The sequence below is a fragment of the Aptenodytes patagonicus genome, chromosome 7, assembly GCF_965638725.1.
Source record: "Aptenodytes patagonicus chromosome 7, bAptPat1.pri.cur, whole genome shotgun sequence".
Taxonomy (NCBI): Eukaryota; Metazoa; Chordata; class Aves; order Sphenisciformes; family Spheniscidae; genus Aptenodytes; species Aptenodytes patagonicus.
The window spans coordinates 49,405,781-49,428,156 of NC_134955.1; the positions used below are offsets into that span (position 1 = coordinate 49,405,781).

General features: G+C 38.6%; 1 protein-coding gene across 24 annotated transcripts in view; it reads left to right on the forward strand.

Annotated features, from left to right (window-relative positions):
- Nucleotides 1-15,391, forward strand: part of NRXN3 (neurexin 3) — a 1,062,297-nt gene extending 1,046,906 nt beyond the window's left edge. For 9 of the 24 annotated variants that reach the window (XM_076345216.1, XM_076345202.1, XM_076345203.1 and 6 more), the window contains one exon: nt 12,422-15,391. In XM_076345216.1, coding sequence (XP_076201331.1) covers nt 12,422-12,723 — 302 coding nt within the window. In that variant the 3' untranslated portion in view covers nt 12,724-15,391. Of the gene's footprint in view, nt 1-3,843; nt 4,575-11,797 lie in introns of all 24 variants that reach the window. The other 15 variants (XM_076345195.1, XM_076345199.1, XM_076345196.1 and 12 more) reach the window with 3 other exon arrangements.
- Nucleotides 15,392-22,376: the final 6,985 nt, after the last annotated feature.

Below are 22,376 nucleotides of genomic sequence, written 5' to 3' on the forward strand. Positions count from 1 at the left end.
TTCACCAGCAGCATTTTAAAATGCAACTTGAGAACAAAAAATGAGAAAATACAACTTTATAATTAAAGCTGCTGAACAGGGGGCTTTTTTAAAAAATTTCTCCTTTTTAAAATATGGATTTTTTCATTTGAAAAAGTTGGCTACCTTGGCTCAATCCTTCAAACAAGAAGCTTGTAAGCCTTGATAGTACAGGTACCTCTATTCCCAGTCCTTCAATCTACATTAAGTTTTTGAAAATAAAAAAAGGCTGCAATGGTTATACGTTTTAATCTTCGCTTTTCGGAGGAATAATTTGCTAAATGTTAAGTAATAAAATATTGTCTGTGCAACTTCATGTGGAAACATTTAAGATCCAATTTTCAAATTAGGACATCTAGTTTTGACTATTAACAGCTAGATTTTTTAAAAGACTGGAGAAGATTTTCCTAGCCTCAGCAGAAATTGCTGGACCCAGATTTTCCAAAGAACTGTTTCTGTTCAAGCACCTCTGTATTGACCAAGTAAAGAAAAAATTGCTTAGCACCCTTCAGATCCTCTTGTAAGTCTAACATCAAGATTTCCTTTACAAAATCTTGTCATCTCTTTAAGTGTCTCTGGTTCCATTTGTGGTTCTTTAGCTCTTTTGATCTTTCAGGCAGTAAAAGGCTTTTCCAGACCCTCACACAATGAGTTAGGCATTTATCGTCAAATAGGGCATAAGTATTTGGTGGAGTGGCCTGACATAGACTGCACAGTTGGCAACCAGACCCATGCCTGTTTTGCATCAAAGAGAAGGCACTCGATTCTAATGTGCTGAAGGGGGATATTTCACTACTCTGAAAATCCAGCTGCAAGTCATGACAAATACTGATGAAAATTCAAAGCTTAAATGCCTCTTTGTGAAACTCCCTAAGTATAATTAAACCAAAGGCTCAGAATCCTGGTAGGGAGTGGTGTCCAGGGACACTAGCCTTGAAACCTTACCAAATAAAAATCTCCACTGAGGTCTGCAAAGGCCTCACTTTTGTCATTTTTTTTCTATTCCTAGCCAATCTTTTCTGATCCACAAATGAATCCCCAAAATTTCCTATGTAGACCAACATTTTGCTTCCTGTAAACTGCATGTTCTGTCCCTGAGATCACGCTGACCAGGTTTCCTCTTCTTTGGTTGGACCTCTTCCCTTCCTAACATGTTTTCTAAAGGGATGTAGGAGATAGGTCCAGTGCAGTCTTCCAGCAAAGGCACGGTACATTCCAGCTACAGATGCACTGTGCTGGTAGTGAGCGCAACCTCATCACTTCTGAAGTAGGAGTTAAGAGTGTTCTCACATAACTCCACTCAGAACTGGACGCTTTTCAGTAATGCATCTAAAAACAATCTGGGCTATTCAATTTTTGTGGGTTTTACACTTATTTAACATTCCCCAGAACTAATACTGATATCTCGGGGGCTTTAGAGGTGCTATTGCTCCTTATGTTAACATGTACCAAAACAACCTACCTGTTTGTTACCGTATGTATAAAAAAGTACCCCTGGCCACATCTACAGGGCAGATAGCCCCATTCTTCTCAGAAATTCAAGCTCAAGATAGCCACCCACTTCCACTGGTTGGTGGTAGCATGACCTTTATGATGGGTTATGAAATGATCTTGCTGGCATTCCTGACGGAAAGCTAAGGTACATGCAGTGCTTACAGCCTGCTTTTCTCATCTCCTGGAGAGATTCATCGTGGACAGGGTCCAAAGCTTTATATACAATGTTTGCCCTCTCCTAAAACATCAGACAGAACAGGTTGTTTTGCTGGGGTCCTGAGTTCCTTCTTAGAAGGACTTTGATGTCAGGATGATGGTCTTTATACATATGGACATCATATGTGTCGCCTAGGGAATTCAGAGGAAGCTGAGGACCCCTCTAGGACATACAGTATTTGGGATTCAGTTTTAGTAAAGGCTCAGATAGAACTGATTAGTAATATCTTCTTGAACTTTAAATCCTTTTATAGCATAGGAGAAGCAAGTCTCAGTCTTAATGCTAGCAGCGGCAGGTTTGCCTATGCAAAATCATATGGCCTTAGTACCAAATACTGCTAACTGGTGGGCCCCTAGCAGTAATCATGGACAGCACATCTGAATAACTGCTCGCCACTTCAAATAAATATTCACTACAGCCATAGCCATTTCCAGCATAGCAGAGTATGTTTGTAAGAATTAATTCTTCACCGTTTGCTCAAGCTGATCAGCACTTACAGGAATAAGCCCAGTCTGACTAGGCAGAAAAATAAATGCTACTCATTTCGGGAATGCCCTGGAGAGTTAGGGCCAGAATAAGGGCTGGAGTCTGGAGTTTTGAGTGTTTGATCCAAATGCAAAGTCATAGTCAGGGTCAAAAGTGCGTCCTAGCATAGCTTACTATTTCTCCTCACCCTTTTCCCCTTCTGACCTCCCCTAGAAATGCAGAGAACCTGCTGGAATGTGCTTTGCCCTTTCTGGAGAGGCATGGATGGTATACCCCCTGCCCATCCCCCACCCCCCCCCCCGCCCGCCCGCCCGCCCCCCAAGTCCTTGCTTGCTGTTCTGTTTTTCTACTTTCCCTAAATGCAACTTACTTTAAGCATGCATTATTATTAACATCCTACAGTAAAATTAAGCTATTATATAACCCATTTGTCGATCTCAGCCAATTTCTTCTATCTTTTTCTATGTCTATTTATGACGTACATCCAGACTGCACGTCCTTTTTTTTCCTCTCCATGTTTATTTTAAAAAGAAGTGATTAAAAAAAAAAAGATCTATTAAAAAAAAAAGCAACACTAGAGGGTGGTGGGGTTTTTGGCCAACAATTGAAAACAAATTTAAGTGGGAGGGGGAAGGAAGGGAAGAGAATCCAATTCTTAACAAAAAAAATATCCAAATGATGAAAGTGTCCCTAGACTGCTTTGTCTGTTCCTTTCAATGTGTGCATCTGGTTCGTTCATCTTTGAAAGTGTGTGGAATAATTTTTTCTTTAAAAATAAAATTTTAAAACCCCACAATTGTTCTTATCTCCCTTCTTCCTGGGAACAAAGTGCTCTTTTTCATTTTTTGCTTTTTTTTTTAGTATATCTCTACATAGTTATATTTTGATGTATTTCTTTTCAATGGTTGGATTTCTATCTTAGATTTGGTTTGTTCCAATCTAATAATGAAAAAAACAAACAAAAGAGTTATGAATTGTTTTCTGCAATTTTCCCCTCTATTTCCCTCTTTAAATAAGGAACTACTTCACTGGCAGAATCCTACAGCTGTATTTTTGAGATTCTCCAGAGAATCTGAATATAAAAGCAATCTAATTTGAGAGTGGGGAACGGGTGTGCCAACACAGTCATTACATTCAAAACAGTGATTTGATGTGCTCAAGAAATGATTGTCTCAAATTCTTGACAATACTGATGTCAATTTGATGGACTTCAGAAAAGATGATTCTTAGAAGGAGGAGGCTGTGGGTAGCTACAGATGAAGTTGTTCTAACTCCAATGCATAAAACTAGTTTCCTTGTTTTTTTGTTTTACTCTCTGGTGGTGGTGGTGGTTGTTGTTGTTGTTGTTGTTATTATTATTATTATTATTATTATTATTATTATTAGTTTATGTATTTTTACTGCTATTTTTAGTAGGGAAATGTTTGAACTGTTTTTATAATTTGAGAACATTTAATGAAAATGTAAATATTAATACTATAATTATTAATTTTTTGTAACTTGCATGTTGAAGAAGTTGCAGCTTAGGGTTTGTGAGATTGTCAATGTTAGAGTTCTGTTCTTTCTTTTTGTTGATGGGCATGAATATGCTCATTTGTTTTTGTATATTGCCCATCCCTTCCTTACAGCCAGAAGCTCTAATGCTGCTAGATCACTCCGTACCGCCCTTACATGGACATGGCAACTGACTTACACATTCACTCCCATCATCTTCATCTCCTGTGTAGTACACTCATAGATTCTTACACTCCCACTCCATCCACCCTAGGCATTTTTTCTTCCCATAAGTTCCCCTCCACCACCCCTTTCTTTAGCATTGTTAAAATTTTATGTGCAGTCATCCATTCCTTAAAACACACACACACAAAAATTATAGAAAAAAAGAAAATGTTTAAAAAAATATATATCAAATTGACCAAAAAGGCAAAAAAGCAACAAACTTTGCTTTTCAAAAAACATTATATATGTAGATATGCAAACAAGCAAAAGTAAATTCTATAAAATGTACAGGATTTTTCAACTGTAATATGCTAATAACTTTACATAAGATAAAAAAATACAACCAAAAACAGCAGAAAAAAACCAAGTTTAAATTTGTTAAGGTGCAAGATTTTTTTCTTTTCATGTTATGTGGTGTGGATGTATGTGTTGTTGCCTCCCTGTATCGCCCTTTGTTGTAAAACAATTATATTAAAAAAGAAATAATAAACATTTTGCTAAAAAAGTTTTTAAGAAACAACAATGAAAAAAAGCAAGTTACAAGAATGTGGCAATGCTACTTGTCCAAGAGCATTCTTACACAACTTTCTTTTGTAAATTTTTCCTTTCATGCCAAAAAACATGCGGGCAATTTGTTGATGTAAGTTGACTGTTATGAAATCAATGTGGTATGCTTTCTAAATATTTTTATGTATTTTTGATGACTTTTTTTTAAAGGAAATAATGTTTTTGATTTTCGTAATTTTTTTCAGTTCTCGTAGGTTTTAATCTTTCTTTTGCTGATAAAGTGAATGACTTGTTATGTTTTTCCTTTTTCTGACCTTGTTGCTGTGGCGTTTTTATTTTCTAGTATATGGTTTTGTTTTAGGAAAAATGTATAAGTTCATTTATTTATTTTTGAATCAGTTTGTATTTGCCTTTATGTTATGTGCTCATTGTATATTGTCAATTACCAGATTGTATTGTGCATAGGAGGGGGAGAAGGAGCCTGTGGTAGTTTGCTCCTATTCTTTCTCGGTCCCTCTCTAGAGCTTTCTTTCCCCTTTCCCTTTCTGAAAATGGATCACCAGTAATGCTACTTTCTTTCACGCTACTTAAATTGTATGTAGCCTGGTGGTGTAGCCTTCATGTCATGTAAAAAACGATGAGACTTCTTTAGCATTTTGGTAGCTCTCAGGGTCTTCTTACTGCAGGTCTACATCATTCCTACTTTATTCTCATGAAAGTGTTTTATTTCTATCAATTTTCTTCATTGCTGATTATCTGCCTGATGTCCAGTCTAAATGATACTCTCAAGTGTACTCTTACCAGGTAAATGAACCCATCATATTATGACTAGTATCAGGCTTGCTAATATCATCCAGAAATAGTACATTGGACAGACACTTTCCTACTGAAACTCACATCCTGAACCTCTAAAATTTCCTTGCTTCGAAAGAGATTTGGATTAATTTCTTTAAAAAGCAATGAGTAGAAGTAAGAAAAAGCTGTACTTCCTTATAAGCACGTATGTTTTCACCATTCCTGCATAGTAATGCTGTGCTCAGTAGGTATCTTAGGTTCAGCTGTCAAGTCCCTTGAACAACTGATGCTGAAAACAGAACAAATAATTATGCTGAGTGGGAAGCTGTCACCCATTAATAATAAAAATACTGATGGCAGAGGGCATGTTTCAATTGGTTCAGAGCAGCTCAGTGTCAGGGCACCAAAATACTTGTGTTTGCTCTAGAATCCTGCCTGCAGACACAATGTCAGGTCCTCTCTGGAAGGTATTAATATCTGTTTCACTGAAACTGCATGAAGGTGACCAAGAGTTTACAGCAATCAAACACAGCCCAGCATTAACACAGGATTCATGACCTCTCAAACTCTGTACCTTCCTATTGCTCATGAGCCATGTATTAGGAAGCACTGCAATAACTAATGTCTTTTAATATAATTTGGGAGGCTTAGGAAATGCTTTTCAACCAACTCCACCAGAAGAAGTACAGTTTTATCTAATCACTTTGAGGACTATATATTCTCTGAAAGGAAAAGAACATATCTGAGATGAAAAGTTGCAGTATTCCATTGTGGAAATGACGTTTTTCTCTCTACTACTGCCTGTCAATTGCAATTAAATCAGACTGCAAAGAGCAGAAAATATTAAGAATGTTCATCTACTAGTTTCCGTGTTAGCATCATCTTTCCTGTGAATCAGGGACTATGTTCTGAATAATTTCCCCTTTTTATCCTCAGAGGACTCAAAGGAGAATTAACTAAAACACCATTAGACTGAAATTTATGAACTCAGTCATTTAATAAGAAATTATTGTGTTGATACAGAGGGGAAAAAGGTAAGGAATTATTTTCTGTGGCAAGTATTTCATACTGAAAGTAGAGTCAAACTTCAGAGGAACAACATAAGAATAAAATTAAAATGACAAACTTTGGATGCAGAATTTCAAGTGCCTGCAGAAATGGATGAGTTGTGCAGCCTTTATGGATGGCATTTAAAAGCTCTTCAGCCACAGCTGGAAAAGAGAGAGACGATAAGGGTGTGTCCCTTATCATCATCAGGAGAAGATGAATCTTTCAGGCTTCATTTTTGTGTGCCTTTTGTCCTGTATCAGTTTGATGCCTGAGACTCCAGTGAAGTAGTTGTGGCTCTAAAGGTGAAAGCTGGCAGCTGCTACAGTTTTTCAGGTTGTGTTTTTTTTCTGTTTTTTTCTTGGTGCCCTCTGCATTCATGACTCACCCACAACATCCTCACAGTTCATAAGGCTTCTATTAAATTTTTAACACTCTGTCTTTTCCAGTGGCAGAGAACTGGAGATCAGCCCCAGAGGTATGAATTATATATCTATAAATACGCTCATAAAGCAAAAAGCAGGGCAGCTCCAAGGCTAAAGCAGACCTTTTATATCCCCAATGATCTTGGTAGTTTAAAGAAAAGCACAACTCCGTGAAAATAGTATATGTGCTAGATTTAAAGGCTAACTTTTAAGGAATATATGCACACTGTGTTTTCTTTGTGGAATGAGAAGGCCAAGCAGAGGACTGGGCTGCTTGGTATAAGGTTTCCCACCTCACAGACCTCAGTTTTGTCAGTGCTGCTTCCAGTTTGCTGTTCAGTAATTTTTTTGCAACTATACTGTTGATGGGCAAACTAATTTTGCATCTATATCACTGCAGAGGAAACCATTTTGTCTGTTTCCATTTTGTTTAATTCTTTGGCATTGTGTTGTCAACAGAAGCTTTTTAAAAACCATATTTCTGTTTGGGAAACATCCATTCCCTGCTTAGGAGAGAAAGGAGAGAGTAGGTGAAAATTAAATCTGGAAAATCCTTGTGAAATCTTTGGATTGCTAATGTAATCCTGAATTTGCAGCGTACCAGTGAACACTGTTAACTGGTGCTTAACAGCCAACAGAAAAAGGGGGGAAAGAAACTTGTAACTACCAGGAAACAGCCCATATGATCCACAAACAGAATCTAAATCTCATATGAATATTTGTTTTGAAGACATGGCCCAAACTGGGTGGCAGCCTTGCCATTTTTTTTAAGCACAGAACAATTTGGAAATTAAAACTGTAAGTTTTATTTAAGGCTGCAAAGCGTTAATTTTGCAATTGAAAAAATGGTAGACACTGTGAGAAAATAAAAACTTCAGACAGGAAAATACAAGCATAAAACCAGTCTCAAATGTATTACCCTTCCAAATTGTGATGGGAGGTTTTTCAGGGGCTCCTCTTTAACTTTTTCTAGAGATCCAAATCTTTAAAGCACTAGCCTTCCACAGGAAACCTTTCAAGATCCAAATCCCATGTAAAATATTATCTTGGCAATCGAGTGGCACTTTGTCTTTTAAATCTTTCAGTGCTTACCTTTAAACAAACTTGGGGCCCTGGGCAAGACGCACCACTTCTCCACCAAAGGACCACCAGCTCTAGGCAGCTTCCTGCTGCATCAGCTGTCATTTTGTGAAAGATGGTTCCCCCTACATGCACACTTATCATCTGCCTGTCATCAGACTCCCCCTTGTGTCTCTTACGAGTAGAAATGTAGTACCAGTAACAGAGTTGTTTGCAGGTATGCTATGAAAGTTTGCACTTGCTCCCCTCCATAGATATTGGCGATCACGTTTTAACACTTTCCTGGGAGCTTTTCAGAATTTACATTCCGTTATCCTTAAATACACATTTCTTTTAGACTGAGTGGCATTTTTATCATGCCATTTTAAAGGATGTTTTAACTTCTCTATAAATCACATCCCCCAAGAAGTATTCATTGTGCTTTCATCCTATTAGACCTACAACTTCTAGCTTGCTGTGAGTTTCGCATAGATGCCTAACATACCAATAAAACAGAAGCCAGATTTGATACCTAGACTGCTTTTTCTGAGTTACTTTCTCCCACAGGGCTTTTTTTCAGTCTCAGTTTCTTCCATTACAGACAGAAAGAAAAATAACTGCAAAGTATCGTTACCAACCTTACAGCCATCTCCCTGATACTCCCCAGAAGTATGTTGTCTTAAGTAAATGTAACAAATGAAGTCCTTGATGGGGAAGTGATTCCTAATGAAGGACCTTTAACAGTCTCTTTATTTCTTTAGTATACAGGTAAACATAATATGGATCATTGGACAATTTGGAATAAAACTGGAGATAAGATTAAATAATTGTATGGGAAATAAAAGTTAATCCAGTCTTCCTGGTATGAAAGTTATTTCTCTTCTCACATACATTGTGAGAGTAAAACTTTGTAAAACTCATTCCTGATTCTGTCCTATTGTCTTCCATCCAACAGACTTGCTGGAATCAAAAAGCTTTGATCTGCTTTCCATCACTTTTGTGAAACCGCACTTACCATAGCAATTCTATCAACTTTTCTTAATATTTCAGGAAGACCGTGATCGTTTTTATAGTTGCAGTAGTCTTGATCATTGGCTCAAGTCCTCGACAGCAACAAAAACTGTAGGACTATGACCAGGTTTTAAAGGCAAGGGTTACTGGGGCAAAAGAAAGGTCTTCATATTGAATGTAAGATATTTCTGATTCCTTCAAGAAAATGAATTGTTAATAGGGCCAAAAGAATTTTTCTTTGGAAGAAAACTGCCCAAAATATTGCCCCAGTGAGTGGCAGATCAACTGCATACTGATGCTGTGTGCCAGTATAATAGATTTTAAGAGCAAAGGCACTTCAAAGCTCTAGATGAGCAATTAAAAGCTGCCAAACTGATTTTTTTCCAATTGGGTGTTACAGATGGTGAATGAAAATCACAGATGAATACTACTTTTTAACAGCAAAAAACTGATCTTAAAAAAATCATTTAAAAGGACACTACCTACCTGTGACTTTCTGGAGCTTAAATTCCCCACTCACGCAATTTGATGTAATGCGCACTGAAATGCTATTATTTTTATTCATTTTTTACTGGACTCACAGATGATCTTTCCCTCTGAGGCGTACTCCCAAGTTCATCCTGAGACCGCCTGTTTGCATAGATTATAGATGCCCTACTCTAGCCACGGATAGGGCTTCTGGACATATATAAATCATATTACGTGCTCTAGTTTTTACATTGCACAGAAAACAGCTCAGATGCATGAGCACAAAATGCTGTGTAGCCATTTGGCAGACTACACTTTCTGCTTTTTACATAGTTTTTTGAAGATATGTAGTTTGAAGAGATTGGCATTATTTTACACATATGATACTTACTCCTTTGTCTTCTATCCAGCAACAAAAGTGGTATGAACATGCTGAGGAAGCTCAGAAAACTAAACAACATATTCAAATTGGCACTTTGTATCTTAGCTTAAAACTAACTCTGCATGAAAGTATGCAAAGTACCACATTTCTTATTTTGGCCTAATTTGTACCCTGATATCTCTGAGATAAATCTGACTATTTCAATTGATTAAACTGTGTCACCACTTAGTTTCTCATTAAGGATAAGAATAAGCCGTATTGCTAGTTCAGCTATCCAGATTTAATCAGACTGTTAAGTACTTTTTTTCAGTATATTGCTATCTTCAATATGTAATTTGTTCAAATATATTGCTCTCCAAATATATTTAGAAGGGATTATGATTTTAGACTATATTATTTATAGAACTCCCATGGACGTTACTGGCAGTATTCAATAGGAAACAAGTGCATGTAATATATAGTGTAGATAGGAGAGAGCAGAATTTTGACCCTGATGCTGTTGAGCATTGTAACAATGCCAAACTGTTCATTAGCAGTTATTAATACATAAGTAAAAGCCAGAATTATTTATTTAGAAGCTAAAATTCCTATTGCATATCTTTCCTTAAGCAATGGTGAGTATAAATCAAAATTTCCCATGCATTAGAAATACTTCTTACTGAGTTGCACTCCTTCCAACAAATCTGGATGACTACTCATGGTGTCAGATGAACTCTTCAGTTTATATTTAAAGCAGCTAACTTAAGTGGCTAGCTAAAGAAAAATTACCCAAGAGAGAATTTATACACAAACTTTCAAAAGCAATATGGCTCACCCTAAAAAAGTGTCAGCGACCTGTATGTCAGCAGAAGACTATGTAATCTGAACTAAATGAATATGAATATTAAATGTGAATATTCATATGAACTTAAATGAACTATCTAAATTAGATAAATTAATTATGCCTCCACATCAGAATAAAACAGTGGAGTGTTAATTACCCTCAAAAGTAGAAGTACAGTCATATTACAATATATAGACAAAACAGGACTACTACCCTAAGAGTAGCAATATTGCTGCTCAGAAACCAAATCTTAGAAATGATGCACTGATTTTCTTGTTTCAGTTGCAGCTTATACTGTGGTAAGGTACAAATGTTATAGCATTGTTCTACTTCAGGAGTAGACCATAAGTCCACCTCATTTTTACTCCTCTGTAGGCAGGTAGCCATCACGTTAGGAAAAAGCAGCACTGATCACAGCTATCTGCGTATCAAGAGGTAACAGTAGGTGTGAAGACAACTTCTGCAGTACACTGCTGGGCTCAAGTGTCCTTATTCAGTTATATCATCAATCACAATAAAGTCTATCTTAATTTTTAATCAAATTATAGTAAAAGAATATCAAGAAGAACAGAAGATGAAGATAGTATGGCATTAGTAGCCCCAAAAGATGCAAGGAAAGGGTCATCCCTAGTGTCGAACAGAATGGTAAAGAAAGATTAAAAAGAAATGAACAAGTGTTGAGTAGAGGTCTCTACCTTCGCGGACCCCAGTAAGTACTTGGTTCTTATTCCATCCCTCACTTTCATGAACTTTCCCACAATTTAAAAACCAGGCAACAATCAAGAAGAAATGGATGAATGGGAAAGGCCTTATAAACTGCTACAGAAGGTGAGCAGACTTGAATGGCAAAGACAAAATACCAATATTAGTTTAAATGAAAAGAATCAGAGGAGGAAAAACTGGCAAGATGAGTGGTGAAATCCATGTAGGAGAACATTGCTCTATGGAAGTCTAAAATAATTCATTTGGACAGCCTTGTAACCAAATGCTTAAGAAAGATCCCTACCAAAAATTAATGTCCACAGAGTCACTTGAGAGTATCTTCAAGAATCAAAAACTTTGGGTCCCAAAAAATTCAGAGTATTTCACTGTATGTACCTAGCATAGGCTAAAAGAGGGAGGAAATGGAACATGCAGTTTACCAACGTCAAAGCAGGGTGGGAGGGAAGAATGAAAGGCACCCTCAGGAAAGTATGGTGGTAGTGTAGTTAGGGTGAGAAACCCGATCCCTGACACTTTTTCATAATGCCCAAATCTTCTCTTGCCCTTGAGTTAAGTGAATTGAAAATGGTGCGTTGTGTCATTAAAATGTACTAATCTTCTTTTTTTTCTCTTTTCCATCCCAGGAGGTGAATTAGTTATCCCTCTACTTGTAGAAGACCCTTTAGATATCCCTCCTATTGCTACTCGTGCACCTTTCATTACACTTCCCCCTACCTTTCGCCCCCTCCTCACCATTATTGAGACCACCAAAGATTCCCTGTCCATGACCTCTGAGGCGGGGTTACCTTGCTTGTCGGACCAAGGCAGCGATGGTTGTGATGATGATGGCTTGGTGATATCTGGGTATGGCTCAGGGGAAACCTTTGACTCTAACCTACCCCCTACTGATGATGAAGATTTTTACACCACCTTCTCCTTGGTAACAGATAAGAGTCTTTCCACTTCAATCTTCGAAGGTGGCTACAAAGCACACGCACCCAAGTGGGAATCCAAGGACTTTAGACCTAACAAAGTCTCCGAAACTGGTAGGACTACTACCACGTCTTTGTCCCCTGAGCTGATCCGCTCCACAGCTTCGTCCTCGACTGGGATGGTGCCCAAATTGCCAGCCGGCAAAATGAATAACCGTGAGCTCAAACCCCAGCCTGACATAGTCTTGCTTCCGTTGCCCACTGCCTATGAGCTAGACAGCACAAAGCTGAAGAGCCCGCTAATCACTTCCCCCATGTTCCGTAATGTGCCCACAGCAAACCCCACGGAGCCGGGAATCAGACGGGTTCCGGGGGCCTCAGAGGTGGTCCGCGAGTCGAGCAGCACAACGGGGATGGTCGTCGGCATTGTGGCTGCTGCTGCCCTCTGCATCCTCATCCTCCTGTACGCCATGTACAAGTACAGGAACAGGGACGAGGGGTCCTATCAGGTGGACGAGACGCGGAACTACATCAGCAACTCAGCCCAGAGCAACGGCACGCTCGTGAAGGAGAAGCAGCAGAGCTCAAAGAGCGGCCACAAGAAACAGAAAAACAAGGACAAAGAGTATTATGTGTAAAAAAGAATACTTATTTATATATAAATATATAAATACTTAATGCGATTTAACTGAAATATCAGAACCATTGCAGTGAACGAGATTGGGAGATATCGTTTGTGGGAAAAAGTATTGGGAAAAAAAAAATTCAGCAGTGACTGTTAGTGTCTCAGTCATCGCTTGGAGTCAGCAAACTCTGCCCTAATGTATTATAAAGCACACTTAGCGTTCTGGAGATGGCGCGCACAGCTCTGCCCTGTTAGTGAACTTGGACGTCTCCAAATCTCCTCCTCCGCTGAACTTTCTGCAAAGGTAGAAGACATCATGGCTTACTTGTTTCGTATCTCCAAGTGAGTCTTTAACAATGTTCGTGATCCCTGACTGTATCAATAATTTTTCAGTTTACTTATATAAAAAAAAAAGGAAGGAAAAAGAAAAAAATGCAAACATTATTAAACAACAAAAAAATATTGAACAAACTGATCTGGCCGTGTCCAGCATACATATAATTTTTTGAGATTGGAGGAGGGGAATAAATGATTTTGGAGATTGTTGGTTTTTTGGTTTGGTTTTGTTTTGTTTCTTGGGTTGTTTTTTGTTTGGGTTTTTTTGGTTACTTTTGGGTGTGGGAGGGAAGGGTGAAGAGGAACGGTGTGGGGGGTGAACCAGGACATGAGTTGAGAAGAAATCTCAGAAAAAAAAAACCAAACCCATAATAAATAAAGAGAGACTATTGCCATATATGAACTCAAAAACTACCCATGTTGTTTACTCTGCATATCTGGTTGTGTTGTCTCTAGAATCCGTTGTCTTGCAGTTAAGTTGTTTGCTAACAACGCAGTGAAAGTGTCTGATGGGTGGTGCTGAAGAAAATTGTCATGAAAAGCTGGATCCCTTGGATCTGGCTCCAGTATTTGCAATTGAACTGAAGAATAGATGGGTTTGGGTCTGTTCTGATCAGTCATTGGCTTTATTTGAGAATATCCCTTCGTATGCATTAGCACAGCCAAACTGTGGTTAAAGGGATGTGAAGATTCAGAAAAGAATGCTTAAAAAATGGTTAACCATTCTGAGCTGAATATACCATGCAAAAATAAAGGAGCCTTCTGGGTTCTGGTTCTGCGACTGATTGCAATGCATGCAAAAACCAATAATAAATCAGTTTAATAAAGAGATCAGAAAGACACCACTGGAGTTCAACTTGTGACAAGACCCATAAATGTCAGAAAAGCTAAACACTTGTAAAAGAATGCAAAATACATAGTTTTTTTGACATAAAACTGTTTTTCATATGTAATATTTTAATTTTGTAACTTGACATTTCAAATCATCTCTGTCTTTCCATTTGCCCTATTCTCCCTTTTCCTTCTCTTTTATATAAAAGAAAATAAATAAAGCTGCTGTGACACACAAAAAATAATAAAGAAAAAGGCATTTAATAATATAATATATATATATACACACAGATATATTTATCATGGTATGTTTGACGGGACAACTGGAACAGAAGTTCTGTTATGATCTTAATGTGGAATGAGAATGTTCTTGAAGAACAAAGTAAAATGAAACAGACAACAAAAGCAAACCTTAAAATGTGAAAAGAGTGTGTGTTTTAGCTTTGTCACAGTTACCTGTGTCAAAAAAAAAAATCTGAAATTTTGTTTACATATTTTACTACTTTTTTTTTTTTGCTAGTATAATTTCTATATGGATACCCTGATGGCATATATACTGTTTTATGGTTAAATTGGGAACGTCTTTTGTTTTTATTTAACTTATTTAATTTGGGTGTTTGGTTTCTACATTTTCCCAGTTATTGTGAAAAGGATTCTCTTACTGTACAGAACAATAGCCAGGTGGTTTGATGGCCATGCCTATCATGTCCAAAAAAGCAAATGAGGGAGAGAGAGACAGAGAGGAAAACAACAAAAAACAAGATGGATTGAGAACTCTGGAATATCAGAAATGTACACTTTTTCTGTATACGGATGAAAACTAATCAGCTGTTTAGGTTTAGAAATCTACTCTTGCTGGTGTTTATAAGTCGCATGAATATTTGACTTTGAAGAAGTATCATCAAATACACACACGCACATGGGAACTTAAATTCAAAAAAACAGCCTTCTCAAACATTTAGAGAAGACGCTTTCATGTTAACAAATATTTTCAGTGCGTGTATGTGTGCGTGTGTGTGGTGCGTGTGCGTGTGCGAGGTTGAGCTTTTTTTTCCTTTTTTATTTTTTATACTAAAAAGAAAAAAAAAGACAGGTTTTAAAAAGGTATGAAAGCACGATTTTAGATGATTTAACTGGCCGAAGCTATATAAAGTTGATTATATCTTGATGTCTGTAAAAGATTGCTGTTCTTGGAGTCTTGGAGTCTTGTGAAATGATTTCCTGCTTTCTTTCTTCCTTTCCTTTTTGCTTTCCTTTTTTAAGTTATGGGAAAAAGATTTACACTTTCCTTTTTTTGTGTAAGTTTCTATTGGACAGTTTTTGGGAACATGTGCATTTCTGTATGTGGGCTTCTACCATATCCCTGTTGCTTTATGGACAATCTTAAGAATTTTTATTTGAGTTATCGTGATGTTATTGCTTTTTTCCCCTTTCTTTTTCTTCTTCCTTTTTGATTCTTTTTCTTTTCTTATTTGCATTTTGTTTAAAGATATGCTTAGCAATAAAATGTTCTTCCCAAAGCCCTGGATGTTGCTGGGTTTTTATTTCCAAAAGACTTCAGGGAAATTCCAGACCTTTAAAGGTGAAAAGTAGTCTGTGAAGCAGGTATCTCCCATCCCACGGGAGTGTCTAGCCACCAGATTACAGAATCATGTTCATGTTTGCATTCTTTTGTTAATCTTGGACTAGACGACCTTTAAAGGTCCCTTCCAACCCAAACTATTCTATGATTCTATGATTAATTCTTTCCTTTGCAGGGACATAAATTCAACTTGAGTGTGGGGTCTACCTCACACCACTCCCAACCCCTTGTCCCCCACCACCACCTCAGTGCAGTAAAGAGTAGTTCTCTGGAATATGGGTTTCAGTGACCTCAGATAAAAGCATACCTAGGACATTGACTTAGTATGCCCTTTCTAATGTGCTGCCTGTTTTCAGTCTCACTTTGAAGTGTGTAGCTATTCCCATGACGTTTATGGGATTCTGGATTCCTCTTCTGTGGCCAGGAGTCTACGTTCAATGTGCTGCAGCAGCTGAATCCTTTGGGGGATTTGGCTAGCCAATTTGATACAGAAAAGTGTTCACATCATTTTATATGAGGATCTAACTTAGGCCCTCTGAATTTATCTGTGACTTTCCACGCACTACCTAAGGAACACAGTTTACTTACTTTGGGTGCTATGGGTCAGACTTAGGTACCTAAAGTAGATGGTCTGATTGTTCACTTCCTTCCAGGTAGGCTCTGAGGCTCCCAAAACCCCCATCACAGCTGCTGCCTGCCCCTTGTTGTCCTACTGGGCATTATAGTCTGTTATGATTCTGGCCATCATGCAAAATTGCCAATATTCTGTCTGTCTTTAGCAAGTTGTGCAGAACTTCAGTTCACAGTGTCGTTTTTATCAAATTAGATCTTCCCAAGCTACCTGCAAGATTTGACTTTTTAGAGGCATCTGGAGGTCAGCCAAACAAGTGTTTCACAACCCTTTCATTTTTCAACCAAGGATGACTTAACCTTTTTTTTTTCTTTTTTTTTTTTTTTTCCTTAGGCAGAATCCACAGCTCTTTTGAGCAGTGTTTTCCACAGGTTTCATTTACAACCAAATTAGACTGAGGATAAACTGATTCTTCAGGTATTCCCTGTGATTTTCTACATTGTTTTTGCTCACATGGGTGAGAATATGTATGGGTATGTACATGTGAGGTTTTTATAATTTTACTGTTTTCACTTCTTTTGTGAATCATGTTCTGACACCTTACAGATCCTCACAAGTCTCAAACCCACAGATTCTGGTCTAAACTCCACTCTCATTTCCCTCCCAAAATCATGAAATTCCTGATTGATGACTGGTACCTAATATTCCCAGTACTGGAGCGGTCAGCTGGCACGTGGAGGTCAGAACTTAATTGCCTCTTCTAATATTGCAGAAAATTTCCTTGTCACCAAGCAGTTGGTGTTCTGAGAAAAGCATTTTATTTTTTTTCTCAGTGCTTTTCTCAAAACCTGTTATACTTCATATCATTATGAAATATTATGTGAAGCAAGAAATTTCAACCTGATTTACCCTAACCCTCTGGCTATAGTCACTCTTTTTTTCATTTTCTCTGTCACCTAATGACCATTTTATTGCTTAGGCTAAATGAAAGTGTCATAAAGGAGATTTCATTGTTGCCTAAAAGGCTTGGGATTATTGTGTGTCTTTGGCTGATGACCAAATCATAGAATTGTTGAGGTTAAAGGGACCGCTGGAGATCATCTAGCCCAAGCACTACCTCCCCAAAGCAGGGTCAGCTACAGCAAGTTGCCCAGGACTGTGTCCAGTCGGGTTTTGAATATCTCCACATGTAAACTCCACAGCCTCTCTGGGCAACCTATTCTAGTGTGACCACCCCCATTGTAAACAATTTTTGTTGTGGTTAGATGAAATGTAACATTTCTTAATTTATGCCCGTTTCCTCTTACACTTTTTCATGAGTACCACTGGGAAGAGCCTGGCTCCCTCTTCTTTACAACCTCCTTTCAGGTGTTTATACATATTGATAAGATTCCCCATAAGCCTTCTCTTCTTCAGGCTGAGTAGTCCCAGCTCTCTCAGCCTCTCCTTGTACAACAGATGCTCCAATCCCTTATTCATCTTCATGGCCCTTTGCTGGACTCACTCCAGTATCTGCAAAATCTGGAGCAGACACAATTGCCTTACCACCATCACTGAGCTAGGGATATAGCTCTTTTCAAGGTCCAGGGCTTGGCAGTTGCTCCTCTTCTCAGCATTTTCTACTGGTAAGCAACATCCCACTTACTGTATCACTTTTTGAAGATCCCTGTCTTAGATGCCTGGTTCTACTCTTCCCAAAACTGTTCAGCACATCTCTGCTTATTGCACAGTTGCAGAGGTCCTTTACAAGTGCTAAGCCAAGCCATGAAGATCTGAGCACTGATGGGCTCTAGCCTTCCCAGTCCTAGTGTTGCAGGAAAGGACTAGTGAGGAGCAGCTTTGATGCTGGTTCCTTTTCCAGATATTTCTGTCCGTGCCTCTGGGCTGGGAGGGAGGGCAGAGGTGCTGGTCTTCTCTGCAGTTTCCGTGCCTGGCTGCTTTTCTTCCCCAAGAAGTGAGAAAATATTGATTTGATAAGTTTTGAGATAATGATTAAAAAATATCCCTCCCCCTCAATTCCATAGTGGAAGTCTCTTCAGTCATAAGGTGGTGATGACTCCCAAGGAAGGCAAAGACACATGAATTGTAATTAATGGATGTGACTTGACACTTAAAGCCAAAGCTAAGCATGTTACTTTTATGGAGATGCAGTTTTTAAAGCTATCAGTCTGGAAGGGGCATGCAAGATCACAAAGTCCTGTCAAGTGCCCTATGAGCATGTACAGTTACATGCAGCTGTTCCCATTTTATCATACATTGTCCCTAGCTGCCAAGGTTGGCACTGGCTCCCTAGAAGATGTTTCTCATATGGTAGAACAAATCACTGCCTTTCCCTCCCAACATGCAAGCGGTGACAAAGAGATGGAGAGGCAACAAGACTTGCCTTCCAGCTGTCAGCATCACAGGATATTCTTGGGTGAGCAGGGACACTAGCACAAGAAGAAAGACTATTGGCTGCTGTTCAGCTCCCTGGATGGGACCCTGGCTGGGTTCTGAGAACACGTTTGCCAAGGTAGTAATGAAGTATTGCAACCAGGGGTGTCGTGATAGATGCAGGAGGTTGGGGTGCGAGGTCTTGACTGATTCTTACATTTGTTGGGTTATTTAAGAAACAAAATTAGAACCTCTTATTCAGTTTGGTAAAACAGTGCCTTACCTATAGCAAGCTATCGCACTCTGGTTTCTTTTCAGACCATACACGTTGCACAGTGCAGTATCTCCTGTCTGTCCTCAAATGTTTCCGATAACCTCCTTTCTCTGGAGAGTCTGTTCAGGTTGTCTTTCACAGACCAGCAAATATGGTGCCATTCAAGGTAAATTTTCAGTAAATGGTTGGCCTGCAGGGATTCAATATTTATAATTTGGGCACATGGATTGCATGAGAGAGGAACAGAGCACACACATGCAATAGATTATGTTGGACTGCATATAGCTGAAAAGGGCTTAATTGTTAAAGGTATTAAGGTGGCTAATTCTTACTGAAAACAGCGGAAAGCAGCTACATAAATACTTTTAAAAATTGAGGCCATTTCAGCGTAGTAGTCAGATAAAGTTAATTAGCTAGTGTTAATTGCTTGGGCTTTTGCAGTACCAAATAGTGTAGGCAAGTGGCGGACAAGGTTCCACTCTCTCTCCCTTACATGAGATTTACAGAACTCACCTGCTTTCAGAGTGGGGTTCAAAATGAGAGATAGCTCAGGTCTGCTGTAAATTACCTGGAGAGAAGTCCATTTCAACATCCTAGGATGGAGCTGCATGAGCATGTTGTTTCCTTAAATTCAACTGAAGCAGACAAAAAAAAAAAAAATTGCATATAGTTCCATACCTTGTACAAAGCCAAGAGAAGCACAAACCTGTACTCCTGCCACCAAGCACAACTTAAAGCCACTCAGCAAGAGTTTTCATCTACCACTCCATGCATCTCTTTTGTCCACCTGTTCACAGAAGACAACCAAGGGGTGATGTCCACATGGAGTCAGCAAAATCCTGAGCAAGCAGCTGGGAAAACCTTAGGCATGCTTTTCCTCAATGGCTCATAAGCTGGGCACTATGCCTAACAGCTTTGGCTGGCGCACATGGAAAATCAAACTCACTGGAAAAGATTTTTCAAAAAATATAGATATATTTGGTAACATTGCCAAATCCTTTGGAACACTATGAAAAAATTCACTCAGAGAGCATTTGGATTTCAAAAGTAGTTACATAAAGTGTTAAAACACTGGACCACAAAACAGGACTGAATCACACCATGGAAACAAAAATGCAAATGGGAAAAGTGAAGTCTCTGAAAACCATCAGTAATGGTGTCTGAATGACTTCCTTGGTTCAGATAGTTCTTCATAGTTCTCAGTTTTATCGCTTGGCCAGTAATTTACAGTTGGTACTACCAAGTGGTGGTAACAGCAAGTCTTTAGTAGAGTGGGGAAAGAGGTAAATGGAAGGATCATTCACAGGGTGATGAGAAACCCCCTTCTGAGGAACAGTTTCCAAGGGCTATTTGTAAGAGTAAATGAAGAGGGAGAGACAGCCTGCATGCAGCACACAGCCATGCACCCCGTAAAGCAGCAGGTGAAGAACAGGGATTTGATTTCCAAAGCCAAGAATGCACGAGCTGAGCTGTGCTAGGGCTAAGAGTGTTTATGTAACTTGAATCAAGCCCTTTTCTCCACATGCATTATGAACTACAGTTTACTTGCACCACTGTTTTCTCCCCCAGAATCCCAACCTCACCCAGACATGAGGAGCAGGACACTTTCAGTAGGTCTGTTTGAACTCTCTAAGTATTTGATCTCTACCACTTCTTCTGCATCATATGTTTGATGATTATTCATTTCTGCCTGTTCCCTGAGTCACAAACATTAATTTACATCCATAGTTCCCTTGTGAGCTGATACTGGTATCTCTCCTGTGCAAGGATGGAAACTAAAACAAAGATGCTTGCCTGTGGATATATAGAAAATCCATGGTTGTAACAAGATTAGCCTTCAAAGCTTCCGGACTCCCCCAGTCTTTACTCATGCTTCCAAAGAAGTACACTGTGGTGCTGCCAGAGGTAGAATACATCCAGTCCTCACGTTAACTTTAGCCTCTCCAAATCAAGAGCTGGCTGTCAGATTTCAAAAACTTAGAGCAAATGGTGGAAATACAGGAGCTTCTAAAAAGAGAATAAAACCCTTTTAAACTAAGAAAGAACTGTTTTAAAATGGAAAGTATTAGGTTATCAACTGTTTATTTAAAATGTCCCGGGTTTATACATAGTATAAGTAAAGACATAGGCACATGCGTGCATGCATTTGAACACCCAAAGCAACTTCTAGTCTGCCAGACTCTAGCTTTACCGTCTGCGAACTCCTGCAGAAAATCACTGCCTGCATCTGTAATATTTTACTATAAACAACTTTTTATACCAATTATGATAACATCAATGACAACACAATTTTATTACATCCAATTATAGGAAGTAAGACTGAATGCCATACTACAGCCCTTCGACTCTTGGGTCAGTGGGAGTTGAAGTTGATTGTTATCTTTCACAGTCTGCACTGAAGTGCATAGTGTTGCCAAGATTTTAGCTAACAAAGATCTTCTTGTTATCTGGATAAATTGGGTTGTAACTATTACAAACATTCAGAACCTACTATGACTTCCTTTGAAGCTGATGGCAACACTTCCCTTTTACAGGGAGTGCTCACATTCCATAAATCTCTGCAAGTTTTGCTTTTAAAACACTTTGGACTTTTTTTTTCCTTTACCTCATGGTGGTCGCTAATTTTTTAAAATATTAGCCACATTATGATCGTAAAGAAAAATAATGATGGCATGCATTGCAAAGGCTTACTTGGTAACAAGGGAAGTTTTTGGAGCGCTGTTTCTACTCCCTCAAAGCCTTGCTAAGACAAGGATTGAGTGTATAGTAAACTCTCAAAAGCCTAAGCTGCTCAGTTCTCCTGAGATTTCTAGGCCCTCAAAAACAGGACTCATTTTCAGTGACCATAATGTCAAGATTTCTTCTACAGAAAAATAGATTTAAAATTCTTATTTTTCATATCTGATTGCACTTCATATTATTGCTTTCTCCTTGACCCATTTTCTTGGAACAATGGAGTAAAATAAACTGTATATCCAGCATATCCGGGTAAATGTAAGCCCAGTCCATCAACTGGACTGTTGCATTTAACATTCACATACTGGGCTGTTGCACTTAACATACACATACAGGGTGAATACACCAGACGTAATACCTTACTGTTTAGCACTTAGATATATTGCAGCTGGAGCACTTACCACTGAAGTCAAGAAATGCTTTGCCACTGATTTCAGAGAGCATTGGAGCGGCACTTTAATGAATCTCAGCAGTGCAATGATTTCAGAACAAACTCACCACCAAAAGATGTAAAGGAAAAGTATGTGCAATTGCCAAACCAACTGCAGTCCCATGCCTGGATTTCCTCACATAAGTTAAAGGATCTGTACGTTCCTCCACAGCTTCCCAACCAATAGCATGACATAATGTATCCCATATGCTAAGGGCCATTTGATACAGTGCCACCTGTGCAATTATATCTCATAGCTCTGTCTCAGCTAAAATTCCTGCAAGTCCTTATCAAACAATATGAAGCAGAACTAGAGATGCTTGTTTCAAAAAGCAATTTAAATCTATGCCTAAATGTGAAACACAGATGCAAAATGGTTGTTTTGCCCCACTCAGAGCAGTTCCCAGCTAGCTTAATGCTTTTGCTGTCATGTTCAGTACTGCCATTTGCATAACTGTGAGGGGAACTCAAATCCCAGGTCCAGGCCTTGAAGCGCTCAAAACACAAATGCATAACTAGATTCTACAACACAA